This window comes from Nyctereutes procyonoides, unplaced genomic scaffold (assembly GCF_905146905.1).
Source record: "Nyctereutes procyonoides isolate TBG_1078 unplaced genomic scaffold, NYPRO_anot_genome, whole genome shotgun sequence".
In the NCBI taxonomy this organism is placed as follows: Eukaryota; Metazoa; Chordata; class Mammalia; order Carnivora; family Canidae; genus Nyctereutes; species Nyctereutes procyonoides.
Genome location: NW_026575146.1, coordinates 63,405,939 through 63,418,510, shown reverse-complemented (window position 1 = coordinate 63,418,510; position 12,572 = coordinate 63,405,939). Strand labels below are relative to the sequence as shown.

Genomic DNA, 12,572 nt, shown 5'->3' with positions numbered 1-12,572 from the left:
GGGACGGATGTGCTCACTGTGATGTTGAGCGTGGGGCCCTGCTGCCCTGGTGCACTCAGACTGCCGAGCTAGGCCCCAGCCTTCATCCTTGTCGTAGCCCAGGGCAAGGCCACCTAATCTGCTTCTGCAGGATCCTTGCCCTACACACGTGGTATGGGAGGTGCACTTCAATGGACTTGTGTGTTGGGGGGTGGGCTCCCTTTTGAGGTAAATGTCTGTAATTTCTGAGGGAACTCTGTCTCTCCCATCCCACGTTTCTCCCAGGGCACACCCCACGTGTGGGTTCTCATGGGCAGTAGCTGCCACGGGGTGTGTGGCGGGCCATCAGGGGAAGCCGGGTGTAGAGGTGAGCCCCAGCTCTTGGGCACGGGCTGCTCAGTGCTATGATTCCCGAGAGGGCTGCCGCCAGTGGGAACCTTGTTTCAGCTACTGCAGCCAGATGCTGAGCAAGGAGGTGGATGCTTGTGTCACGGATCTGCTGAAGGAGCTGGTGCGATTCCAAGACCGCATGTACCAGAAGGATCCGGTCAAGGCTAAGACCAAACGCCGACTCGTGCTGGGGCTGCGGGAGGTCCTCAAGCATCTGAAGCTCAGGAAGCTCAAATGCATCATCATCTCTCCCAACTGTGAGAAGATCCAGTCGAAAGGTAACAAGGGCTGTGGGCCCGGTTGCTAGGGCTGGTTTGGTTCTCTCCTCTCTGACTGAGGGCCGTGTTTGCAGCGTTCACTTGGCCACCCGGTGTCCTGCTCTCTGAGGCAGCCAGGCCCCTGTGCGCTCCGGCCCATGCAGGCCTCTGGTGGCTGGGACGCTGTGCCTCTTTTGGGGGGCGTGGGGGGCCCTGGAGGCCGTGCTGCAGGAAGTCTGTGAGTGGCAGCCAGGCAGTCCGTTTTGAACTTACTTGCTATGTCTGTGACCCCACTCCTCTGTCCACTGATTTAAGGATGCGGTTTGTCCAGGGGCTTGGCCATCTTACTGGCCCTGGAAAGTTGGCTGTGTCTCATGGGATGCAGTGGGCTGGGTGAGGTGATGCACAGACTCAGGCTGTGACGTGTCCCCTGTGGCCCTCCTCGGGCTGTATGTTAGGGGGATGCTGGTCCTGTGTCCTCCTCTGCCAAGGGGACCAAGGGAGCCTGCGGAGCATGTGGAGTCCTTCACTGGGCACCTTCTTCTCCCATATTGCACAGGTTACCTTGCAGGGAACAGGTTTGGATCCTGCCCTGGGCTTTTCTGGCTGCCGTTTCGCAGCTAAAGACTTGAGGTTTCCTGGCTTGTGTTGGGCACCCAGGGTCCAAGAGCAGTAGCTAGACCTGCTTGTTGCCCGCTCACCGTGTCCTGGTCCTAGCTGAGGGTGGGCCTCAACACCGGAATGGGACAGAAGGGGGCTTCAGGCACCTGCCATTTGGTTGTGTGTTGGCTGCGCCCCTCACTTGGGTCCAGTCACAGCGCTGGGCTAGAACACCAAGCAGCCCTTAAGCTCCTGCCTGCAGCCTGAGCCTCCTCTAAGACAGGATGCCTGGGGCATTCCACAGCTTCACCTGGGCTCCTTGGGGGCTCTCTGCACCTCTCTGCAGCCATCTTCCTGGGGTTGCCCTTCCCTGGCCCCCCTGGCGTGTGGGGGTACTGGTGCCTGCTTGTGTGCTTCTCAGGGGCACCCTGTTTGCCCTGAGCGTGTTCCCCGGGGGCTCATGAAAAGGCAGGTGCAGGGGTGCATCCAGGAACCAGGACTCAGAGCCCAGTCTGCTGGCTCTCCAGAGGCCTGCTCTCCTTCACCCGCTCTCCATTGTCCTTCCCTCCTCCCTGGGAGGATGGTGGGTAGCACACAGACCCCCACTTGTACACCTGCATGCAGGGCCCCTTTGCTGCCCTTCTGGAGCATACCGCACCAAGCAGTGTCTTCTGCGCCGCCATCTTCTCAGCCTTTCCTTGGTTCTGTTTTCTGCCCTACAGAACGGCATCTTCCTCACCTGCGTCTTCTAAACCATGGCAAAGTTTTCCATTTCTGACTTTCGGGAGCTGTGTTTGTTGTCCTGAAGTCTCTGTGTTGCCACTGCTGCTACTTTGGAGCTGGGTCCATGCCCTGAGCTGTGTGTGGAGAAGATGTAAGGGTGTGCAGCTCCTGCCCCTCAAGAGCCTTCCTGGCTGCTGCTTTGCCGTTTGGGTCTCTGGCTAGATGGTTCTGCAGATGGCCAGTGGCTCCTGGGCACCTGTGTCCTCAGCTGCCAGGAAGCTAGCGAGGCTGGCATGTAGAGGCCAGGAGCTGCGTTGTAGGGCATTGCTTCTCCAGCTAGTGAATGTGAGCATCACCCTGACTCCCTGCCAGAGCAGGGCCCCTGGACCCCAGAATTGAGCATTTTGAGCATGTTTTTCAAAGATGCTGCTACTCCAGGGTCCCCACTCTTGGCTGACCAGTGGGGCCGCGGTTGTGCTGGAGAGCCCCCGAGGGCATGTCTCTGAGTCCCCTGGGCAAGATGCTCCCCCTGGTGTGGGGCCCCAGCATCCACCCTGAGTCCGTCCTCACATTTGCCCCTAGAAGCGCAGCTTCCGGCATTGCCTGGGTGACGCACGCCAGCTTGCCGTCACCTTTCAGAGCTTTGCTCCATTTGGAAGGTGCCCAGTGTTGCTTGTAGCCGCCAAGCTCCAGGGAATTGGTGCTAGGCTGTAGATGGCCAGCTCCAGGCTCCCCGCGCTGGCCTCACTGGCCGGTTGGCTGGCTCAGTTGTCTTTCCATTAGAGCTTCCTGCTCTGGTCTCGAATTCTCCTGTGATTTGTGTCCTTAAAAAACAGACTAAGAAAATGGGTATGTGTGTGCAGTGGGCGGTCCACCGTGCCTTTCTCGTGAGCTGCCTTCCTTCCTCTGACCGGGCACTGGGGTGGGGTCAGGCCTGGCCAACAGGCGTCTGCATTGGTTGCACGTTCAGATACGCTGTTCGTCATCAGTTCTTAGGGGTATTTCTGCTTTGAGGCCAAAGCAGCTTGATTATTATACCTCATAAATGTTTTCTTCTTAAAAGAGTTAGGCAGTGGCTTGCAGTCATTTTAAAGGAAAAACTTAGTATCGTGGCCTCTTGGACTGTGTGAAAGTACTGCGTCTGCTCAGGTTGGTCTTCCCCCTAGTGCTTCAGAAGTTGAATTTCAAACAGCAGTTGTCCTGAGCATTTGCTTGTTCTAAGTTGTGTCGTCGTCTGAATCCTGGGAAGCTGGCCCTTGGAGTTGCTCTCAGCTCTCCCTGATAATTCAGGCTAGGTGTTGGGTGGAGCAGAACTATCTAGCCTTGCCGCCGTGTCAGACAGACCCAGCCTTCCAGTCTCTCCCAGGGGAGTCACTCGGGATGCATGTGTGGAGAGTCGTCTGCCTGGGAAGCTCCTAGGGCATCATGCCCAGGTCTTCTGTGGGGGGGCTGGTCACGTGGGCACCCCCTGCCTGACCCGACTGGTAATCAGCATGAACCTTGTCATTGCCACCCTGAAGCTCCTCTGACCAGCTAGCATGGTGGGAGCCCTCTGGAAACCCAGGCCCTGGTGCCAGCCTGGGGAGACAGCACAGCAAAGCATTTGTGACCAGCTCTGAGGGTGGGGGACATGAGGTGGAGAGAGACCACGTGGCCGACCCCCAGGGGCACAGGAGTCTCCAGCGGGAAGTTGGGAAAGAGTCGCTGTGATTCTAGTCAAGGACCCCACCCTGCCCACATCCCCCTCTGCCCGCTTCCCTGCCAACCCGGGAGTGCGGCTTTCCTTGAACATCTCTCTCCCCAGAGCTAACTTCCTCCTCACATCCTCTTGTCTTCAGGAGGATCTGGGCCAGGGGGTGGGCAGAATTAATGGATGTGGGCCCTGAATGTTAACTCTGATCCAGCCAGCTGCAGAGTGAGTTCTCAGTTCCCAGAGCAGTGGCCCATGCTTTTGAGAAGTTCCTCTCTTGAAAGAAAATTGGATAATCCTGTAACTAGTGCCAGGTGATAGGGGCCACAGGGAGACATTTCCTTCTCAGGCACGTGCTGGGGCAGGCCATGCCACCTGGTGAGCCAGATGCTGGGTTTCATTTTGAGGAATAAGTCCCCCAGATTCCTGCAGCCCCCCCCCCCCCAGAGGCAACCAGCATTGCCACATTCGATGTGTCCTTGGTAAGGCAGGGTGTGTGTGTGAGAGAGAGACAGAGGGAGGTCTGGCACCCTGGCCCTTTGGCCCTTGTTTTTAGCTTTGTGGTTAGTCTGGGGGTCCAGCTCTTAGCATCGTGCACAGACTCTGCACAGTTCTCTCCAGATGCCAACAGCTATGAATAAGGATGCATCTTGCACCCTGTCCTTTCTGCTTGTGGGAACGTGTCCGTGGCTTCCACACTGAGGGCGTGAGGGCGGGTGTATTTGTGGGTTGCATGGGTTCCGCACCTCCGCCTGCACCCAGAGCCGGTTGTGCCCGTGCCCGGCCCTTCCTTCTGTGGAGTGTGTGTGCTTGGGGGTGGGGTGGGGGGGGGGTGTTGAGCAGCTGCCTACTTATTAAAGGACTTGGTGGTTCATGTTCTTTGCCCATTGTCTTTTGGGATGTTGATCTTTTTAATAGTGACTTGTGCTTTTTTATATAATAAAGCTTTTTGGGTAAGAGTTGTAAATGTTTCTCTGGTTTGTCATTTTCGTATTTTTTAAATGTATTTTGGGTGTTGTTATGATAATAACGTTTTCTGTTTTTGTGTTTTTATTACATTTTAGGTTTTATGCCATTCTTTCACCTTAACACTCCAAGGTTATTGTAGGTTTGTGGTTTTTGGTTTTTTTTGTTTTTGTTTTTCCTGGTTCTTCCATGGTTTCATTTTTGTTTAGGAAGAACATATTCTTTCTCAGGTGGGTCTTTCCAGAGGCCGAGCCAGGTGTCCTTTCTGTACTGCTTCACAGCGCTCTTCCCGGCTGCTCAGATTGCACACGACAGCAGCACTTGGGGGCCTCTGGTCTGCCACTCCGCGTCGCTGCTTTTATGTCTTGTGGCTTTGAGCAGCTCTTGTGCCTGGTGATGCTAGCCAGGTATTATTTTCCTTCTTTATTTATGTATGTATGTATGTATGTATGTATGTATGTATTTTTATTTAGCTTTTATTTATTTTAAAGATTTTACTTATTTATTCATGAGCGACATGGAGAGAAAGAGAGAGAGTCAGAGACACAGGCAGAGGGAGAAGCAGGCTCCATGCAGGGAGCCCGATGTGGGACTTGATCCCAGGACTCTAGGATCACACCCTGGGCTGAAGGCAGGCACCAAACTGCTAAGCCACCCAGGGATCCCTATTTTCTTTTTCAAAGGCTTGTTCTCATATGTATATTTTTTCATATTCTTTATTCCTCAAAAAAATCCCAGTTGTAGTAAGTATTTCAGAGTGTTAGGTTAGCACAGAATTGGTGTGTTGTGGCTGAGAGCACAGGTGCCTTCCTGTAGATGTTCTCTTGTGCTTCTGGAGCACCTTGAGGCTGCTCAGTAAATCTTTCATACTTGGTGATAAATCTGTTCCTGCCTGTGGTGATGTCTGGTGGCTGTCCATACCTGTCCTGGGTGGCTCCACTTGCCTGTGTGAGGACTCGTGATTTCTGCGTGACTTGTACACAGACGCCCGTATGTACTTCTCTCATGGTAAAGATTCACATTGCCTGCACACAGAGCCCCATGGCCCTTCTCCCCGTGCATGGACCCTGCCTGGCACCTTGCTTGGCAGTAGGGCAGGTGGTGGAGGTCAGGGAGCCCACAGCTGGGCTCTGTCACATACTTGGTGACCTGTGTGTGCTCTGGGGTTCCATTGTGTGGGTGCAGCCTCTCTCCTGCCGGGTGTGTGCACACAGGAGCTAACACGCACGAGGCGCTTAGCTAGCAGCCTGGCGCACACTGAGTATTCAGGAAATAGTCACCTCATGCAATGTTGTGATTTGTAAGAAATACCTATTTGGTTGTTCAGATGACCGAAATAGACTCTACTTCCTATCTAGTCTTTGTCCTTGGTTTCTGGCTCACACCTTGGAATACCTGTGTTAACTTCAGTAAAGGTGTCATGTTAATGAAGGTGGACTTTGGGCAGGGGCTGGTTGCCAGAGAGTCACCCAAGTAATTGGGGAGGTTGGAACCTTTGTCCCCATCCCACCCCTACCCTTGGCCTGCAGGGAGGGGAGGAGCTGGAGGTCGACTCAGTCCATTGTGACCATGTGGTGAAGCATCCATAGAACTCCCCCACCCCCACCCTGCTGGGTTAGGAGAACCTCCTGGTCAGTGCACAGGAGATGATGCCGGAGTAGTTGGCACACCTGTAGCAGGCAGGGAAGCTCCGCACCTTCTCTGTACCTGCCCTGTGTACATCTCTGCTCCAGCTGGTGATCGGAACTCATGTCACATCCTTTCATAAATTGGAAAAAACAGAAGTTAAGTGACTCCCTGAATGGAGTTCTTTGTATCTCTAGCAAATGGAAAGAATGTAAGGAAAGAGTGTTGGGGTTGCAGTGTGTATTATGTTGGGGACGTTTCTCCCGGAGAGTTGATATCCTCCTTGCAGCTGAGAATAACCATGCACTTGCGGTGGCAGGCTTGTCCTGGTGGCATCTGGCACAGGCCCACGAGTAAACGAAGTAGCTGGGGGTATTGCCTTCTGTAGAAAAAAGCCCTTTCCGGCCAGTGTCACCACCCCGCTGCATTTGACGCATTTCCCTGTTCTGCTGTCCCTGACCAGGTGGGCTGGATGACACGCTGCACACCATCATTGATTACGCCTGTGAGCAGAACATTCCCTTTGTGTTTGCACTCAACCGCAAGGCTCTGGGGCGCAGTTTGAACAAGGCTGTCCCTGTCAGTGTGGTGGGCATCTTCAGCTACGATGGGGCCCAGGTGAGTGGGGGGGCGGGGTTCTTTGGGGGTGGGGGTGGAGCAGAGGCCTGGGCTTGTAGGCACATTCCCATGGGGCAGCCCTGAGCCCGAGGGTGGTGGTGCGATCCTGAGTCTGCTCTGTGCTCACTGCTGTCCCAGAGGTACCTCGGGCAGGCAGCATCCATGCCGGGTGTCCCCCTGCTCCCCCCGAGGGCAGCGTCCCCGGTGGGTCAGGGGTGTCACCTCTGCTCTCACCTCTGCCCCAGGACCAGTTCCACAGGATGGTCGAGCTGACGATGGCTGCGCGGCAGGCCTACAAGACCATGTTGGAGAACGTGCGCCAGGAGTTGGCCGGGGAACCTGGGACCCCAGCTCTGGCCAATCCGCCCATGCAGGGTCCTGGCTGCTCCACGCAGGACAGCCCCCCTGCTCCTACAGCCGAGAAAGAAGAGCCCCATTACAGTGAGTGCCGGGGAGGGACTGCATCAGCTGACAGAAGGGACAGAGTGCCTGGATGGCCTCTTCCTGGCAGCGCCCCCTGGAGAAAGCCGGGTTGGTCCTGGCTGTTGTCTTAAGAGCTGGTGTCAAGACCTCGGGTTAGATGGCACCTGCAGAGTGTAGCCTAGATGACAGCGGTGTCCCTGGCGGGAGGCCGTCAAACCCACCAGACACCAAGGGCTCATGGGTACTGCTCCCAGAGTGTGGCTGTGAATGGGGGCGGCTGGGCTGAGTCCTTGCCAGGCCCACGTAGGGCTGAGCCACGGGTGGCACGCTTCGGACAGTAGAGACTGTCCCGACCATCCCTGTATGTCCCTCAGCTGTGCCACTTTGTTGTTTCCAGTTGAAATCTGGAGGAGACACCTGGAAGCATACAGTCGCTGTGCCCTGGAGCTGGAAGACTCACTGGAGGCTTCAACCTCTCAGATGATGAACCTGAACTTATAGGAAGAATTCTGTGTGTGTGTCGTGTGGGGTAAGGAGGGGGGGGTGTGACAGACTCCGGGGCCTTTTTCTTCCCAGGTTTTCACTGACCTGATGTATTCTATTCTGTGTGGCTGATAACTGGGAGGGGGTCCAGGGTGTGCCTCCTGGAATGGATGCTCAGGTGGCTGGCAGGAGCCTTGCCAGAGAGCCCTGAGACACAGCTTTGGATGTAAGCGTACGTTGTCTGGGAAGACTGCAACGTGTGGTGCCCTGAGTCTGCTGTGAAGGAAACCCCCTCTGATGCGGAAAAGCCGAGCTGGGTTAGTTTGTGGCAGCCACTGCAGGCCGCAGCCCTGGGGCTGGTGTTCTTGCCTGAGGACCCAGCACAGCCGCAGAGAAGCCAGCAGGCGGGTGTGGTGGGGCCACTTTTGGGGTGGGGGGGCTTTCTCGGGACCTGGTTCTTCGGCTGGAAGATTTGGGGGTACTTGGAATGTCTGCTAAAATGAGCCTCACTCAGAAGGAAAATCAGTTCTCTAACCTGTGACCTTTTGACATGAATTATTCCTTTTTGTCTTTATTTTTCAAAGAAGCAATGTATATTGAAGTCCTAAATTTCTATAGGCTTTTTTGTAAATGAACTTATTCTTTGAATGTGGTTTCTGTCTTGGAGGCCAGCAGGATAGAAGTTTGCTTTCATACTTTGCTGTAAGTAAGAGGGCTTATTTATTTTGAATAAAGAGCAATGATTTGATCTCCCCGTGGCCAGAGCTTAGGCTTATGGGTGGTTCCTCAGCCCTGGTCCGCACTCCTCGGGGGCTGTTGCTTGAAGGGAAGAGGATGGAACCTGGGGAGAGGTTTGCTGAGGGGACCTTGCCTCGGCCCCATCTGCCCCCTGTGCCGTCACAGAGCTGACGGCAGGATGGAGCTTTATTGTTGGCCATTTCTCAGAAGGGCGGCAGAGTGCGTTGGCTTTGCGGGTGGTGTGAGGGGAAGTCGGTCGTGTCAAGTGTTACACGTCTGGCAGGCCAGTGGCCTGTGAGGAGTGCACTGAAGTGACGTCACAAAAGGCATGTGGTGTTGCCAGGGCTGGCGGGGTGTGGAAGCACCGGTATGTCCTGTCGTCTGGATGCTTGCTGACCCTAGGTGCCTGCTTCTCTGCTCTCTGAGCCTGTAAGTGGGGGGCATGTGACGTGGTCACCCAGGCCAAGTCCCACCCCCAGGCTGCTCCCTCGGTGGGGTGGAGAGGAGGGGCACGAGGGAGGGCTTTTCCCCTGCTGTGTCAGTAGGGGCCAAGTCTGCTCTTGTAGGTTTCAAAATTGGATATTATGGGAGAGGTAAGGTTCCAGAGTTAACCTAAAAGGAGAAAATCAAATGTACAACTCTGAGCAGGATATGCCGGCCTCTGTTGAGCGCCCCAGCCCTGGCCCGTGGCTTGCACAGAGCTCATCTGGGGGCAGAGAAGCCGAAGCAGAGTGGGGAGGCGTGAACACGGCGTCAGCCCCAGGGGGCCAGCGTCTCCTGTGACCTCCTGTGGGGTTAGCCAAGCTGCAGTGTCCCTTTCACAGCAGAGGCTCCTGCTGCTGGTGAGATGGGGCCCTGTTGTGGCCAATGCTGCGGGAAGCACACGCCGCCAGGCCTCCCAACCACACACTCAGCTCACTGTGTTTATTTCCATTTATTTTTTCAACAGAGCAGAGACCCCGAACTCCTAAGCACGGGTTCCCCCCAGAACCCTCCCTGCTAGGCTAAGCACACATCTCATTGTGGTGCTGCATGAGGTACTCTGAGCCCGCCAACTCAGGCCAAGTCTCAGGGCTCTGGAAAGCAGCACCAAGGAGGACACAGGCCTCTGAGCCCTTCTGTCAGGGGCACCACGCATGATGGCCTGGGAACCAGGTGGGCAGGCATCCCAGGCAGACCCCACCCCAAGCCGGTGTCCTCAGGAGGCTGTGCTCTCCGATGTCCCCGGCCTCAGAACGAAGGAGTCTGGACACAGGCTGTGGTCATCCATTTGCTGGGGTTGCACAGAGGTTGTGGTGTCTTGGTGGACTGGCATTCTGCTAACCATTCCAGCAGCAGAAAGTGTCTGGAGGGTCCAGGCTGTGCAGTATCAGGCTTTCACATCCCGCACACACAGTGTGCCTGCAGGTGCAGCTCCAGGACACAGGCCCCTCCCCGTGGCACCGCTGCACATAAGCTCAGGGTGTGCACAGAGCCCCGTAGAGCAGCCCCCACACTCTGAGATGTGCTCGGAAGCCTGTGAATCCTACAGTCCCTGTGAGCTCCAGGAGACCTTGTTGTCACTTGAACGATCAGGCCAGATATTGCCACTGGTGTTGCTGGGCCTGTCCTGGCAGTGGGAGCTCCGTGGCCATGTGTGAAGGAGGGAGTGGCAGCAGGCGTGGGGGGTGGCCATGAACCCGTAGAGCTGCTGCAGGGCTCCAGGGGTGGCCATGCTGTACAGGAAACCACTCGGGTGTTTCTGGAAGACGAGCCGTCATGCACACCATTGTCTACATAACTTCAATCTATAGGTAGTTAACTGTCCTGCTGTCCTGTTTCTGCCGGGCTGACTCTTCTGTCTCATGTAAGCACCTAAGTTTTTAGAACGTTTTGGCTAGTGTCACAGAGGTTGAGGTGGGGCCACCTCTCCGCAGGCCAGATGACTGTTCACTGTCCTGGAGCCATGGCAGGGTCAGGGGTGTGGCTAGGGGTGGGCACCACCACCTGGTGCCTAGAAGGTATCCTTGTCACAGCTTTCCTGAAACAACAGTGCAACCCGTCTTTGAATTCCCGGCAGAAGAGAGGCCCATCCTGCTTCCCCCTCACTGTCCTCGATGTAGGAAGGGGCCTCAAGCGTCACACCCCATGTGCTCCCCCTTGGGGTCAAGGGGGCGGCCTTCAGGGAGGGGCCCTGCATGTTCTATGTTTGAAGGGATGAGTCAGAAACGCTTAGCCTGTGTTGGCAACAGGGAGAGGTCGTGGGTGGCCACGAAACCCAGGACATTTGAAGGCCGGTGGTTGAGCTGTAGGGCTTCTTCCTGGCCTGGTAGCTGCCCAGATGGCTGCAGCAATGAGGGCGGGGGACGCCTGTCCTCCCCCCCCTTGGTGCTGGGATGGGGCTCCCTGCAGGCCCAGCAGTCACCTCCCCACAAGTGGGGCCCCCAGACTTGTCTCCATGAGTGCCCCCTCCCATTCTGTTGATGTTCCTCAGGGCTCTGCCTGGAGCTCTGAGGCTGCAGGTTCCAGAAAGAACTGTTCAGCAGACCAAACCCCAAGGCAGTGGACGCCCACCAGCCCTTGCCCACCCCCAGCCCGGCCACGTACCCACGCCTTCCTCCAGCTGCGCATCATGCGGTCATGCTCCCCGGCGACAGCCCTCCACGCGGCGAGCTCTCTGGTCCACTGCTCCTGGTGGGTTGCTTCTGCAAGACAAAGGGGACACCAGGTGTCAGGTTTGCAGGCCTTGATGGCACCCTGGGTACGTACCATCCACTGAGGCCATTCCAAGGAGTGTTGACACCTCCCAGCCTTGCCTTCCTGGCTGGAGGGGCTTCCCCAGGTCGTCCCTGGCTGCCAGCTCCAGTTAGCGGCTGCTCCCCAAGGTCACGCTGGCTCTGTCCTCTACTCCCTTGAATTGTCTAGTTCCCCATGTCGGGGGTGCTGCCTCCCCTTTGAGGCCTGGCCTGAGGGAGGCCGACGTCCAGCTGTTGCCTGCTCTGTGCAGCCTGCTGCACGTAGGAGCTGATCTAGGGTTTGAAAGCAAGTTACTTGGGGGGCTGTCAGGATGGCACAGCAGACCGCCGTGGATTTTGTTTGTAAGCACAGGTGTGAACTGTGTCACTGATCTGGCCCAGAGTTCAGGCTGCTGATTTCAAAAGTGGGTGCCAGGGACCTGAACCCTGAGACACCAAGTGGAACTTGTTGCTGGAGCAGAAGTGGGCAGGGGCAAGGGCTCCAGAGGCGCCTTCGGGGTCCTAATCCCCGAGGGGCCATGTGGGGACTTCTTGCTCCTGTTCTGAGAGAACCCCTACGTTCTCTAGCGCCCCTGCATCTCCAGGAGGCCGAGCGGGCAGGCAGATTCTGGCCGTCCTGGCTGTGCCTGCATCTCCGCCCGCCGCATGCCCGGGCAGCCCGTAGTGTGACGGTAGAAGGGCCACAACCAGAGCTGGGGCCTGCTGCTCACGGGCTCTGAGCTGGGAGGCCCTGGGCCAGAGCATAGCCCAGGGAGCGGGGCAGTGTAGTGTGCCCCAGACTGCCTGCGGCCCCTTGGCTGTTGGCTGACGGTGCCATTCCCGCATGACCCCTCATAGTTTGTGGGGCTCATTCACGTCACGATTCCGTTTGTCATCACTGCAGCAGGCAGGGCGCTTGACAGAAACAGGAAGAAAGGGGTTCTGGGTAGGAGCGAATATTTGCAGCATTTTTTCCTCCCCAAGCTTGCCCCAGAAGGACGTGGCCTTTTCAGCATTGCCAAGTATAGGTGCAAACCTGAGGACAGGCCAGGACTAGAGAGGAAAGCACAAAACCTGGGGGCTGAAAGCAGAGGCGCCAGCTGGAAGGGAGCAGACCTGAGAAGGCCGAATCCTTGGCCAGCAGTGGGGAAACCGAGGCAACCCCTCCTGGAGACACTCGGGCACCGGGACAGGCCATCTGGACGCGGAAGCACAGCCCCAGGGCCCTTCCCTGTTCCATACCAAACCAAGGGGTCCAACGTGTGGGAAAATAGTTCCAGAAAGAGCACAGGACATGAAGTGGAGCAGAGCAGAATGAATACATGTTCAGGAAAAACTCCTGGTGGCATGGGCTCAGGCCTGGGG

General features: G+C 56.5%; 2 protein-coding genes across 7 annotated transcripts in view; one reads left to right on the top strand and one right to left on the bottom strand.

Moving 5' to 3' along the window:
• The window catches only part of SECISBP2 (SECIS binding protein 2), a 47,209-nt gene extending 38,706 nt beyond the window's left edge, over window positions 1–8,503 (top strand). For all 6 annotated transcript variants that reach the window (XM_055311758.1, XM_055311753.1, XM_055311757.1 and 3 more), the window contains 4 exons: window positions 427–647; window positions 6,695–6,849; window positions 7,095–7,290; window positions 7,670–8,503. In XM_055311758.1, coding sequence (XP_055167733.1) covers window positions 427–647; window positions 6,695–6,849; window positions 7,095–7,290; window positions 7,670–7,773 — 676 coding nt within the window. In that variant the 3' untranslated portion in view covers window positions 7,774–8,503. The remainder of the gene's footprint in view (window positions 1–426; window positions 648–6,694; window positions 6,850–7,094; window positions 7,291–7,669) is intronic.
• A 783-nt stretch (window positions 8,504–9,286) lies between these two features.
• The window catches only part of SEMA4D (semaphorin 4D), a 58,950-nt gene continuing 55,664 nt past the window's right edge, over window positions 9,287–12,572 (bottom strand). The window contains exons 18-19 of the mRNA XM_055311751.1: window positions 11,080–11,177; window positions 9,287–10,513 (exon numbers count right to left, since the gene is read on the bottom strand). Of these exons, the coding sequence (XP_055167726.1) occupies window positions 10,487–10,513; window positions 11,080–11,177 (125 nt within the window). The 3' untranslated portion in view covers window positions 9,287–10,486. The remainder of the gene's footprint in view (window positions 10,514–11,079; window positions 11,178–12,572) is intronic.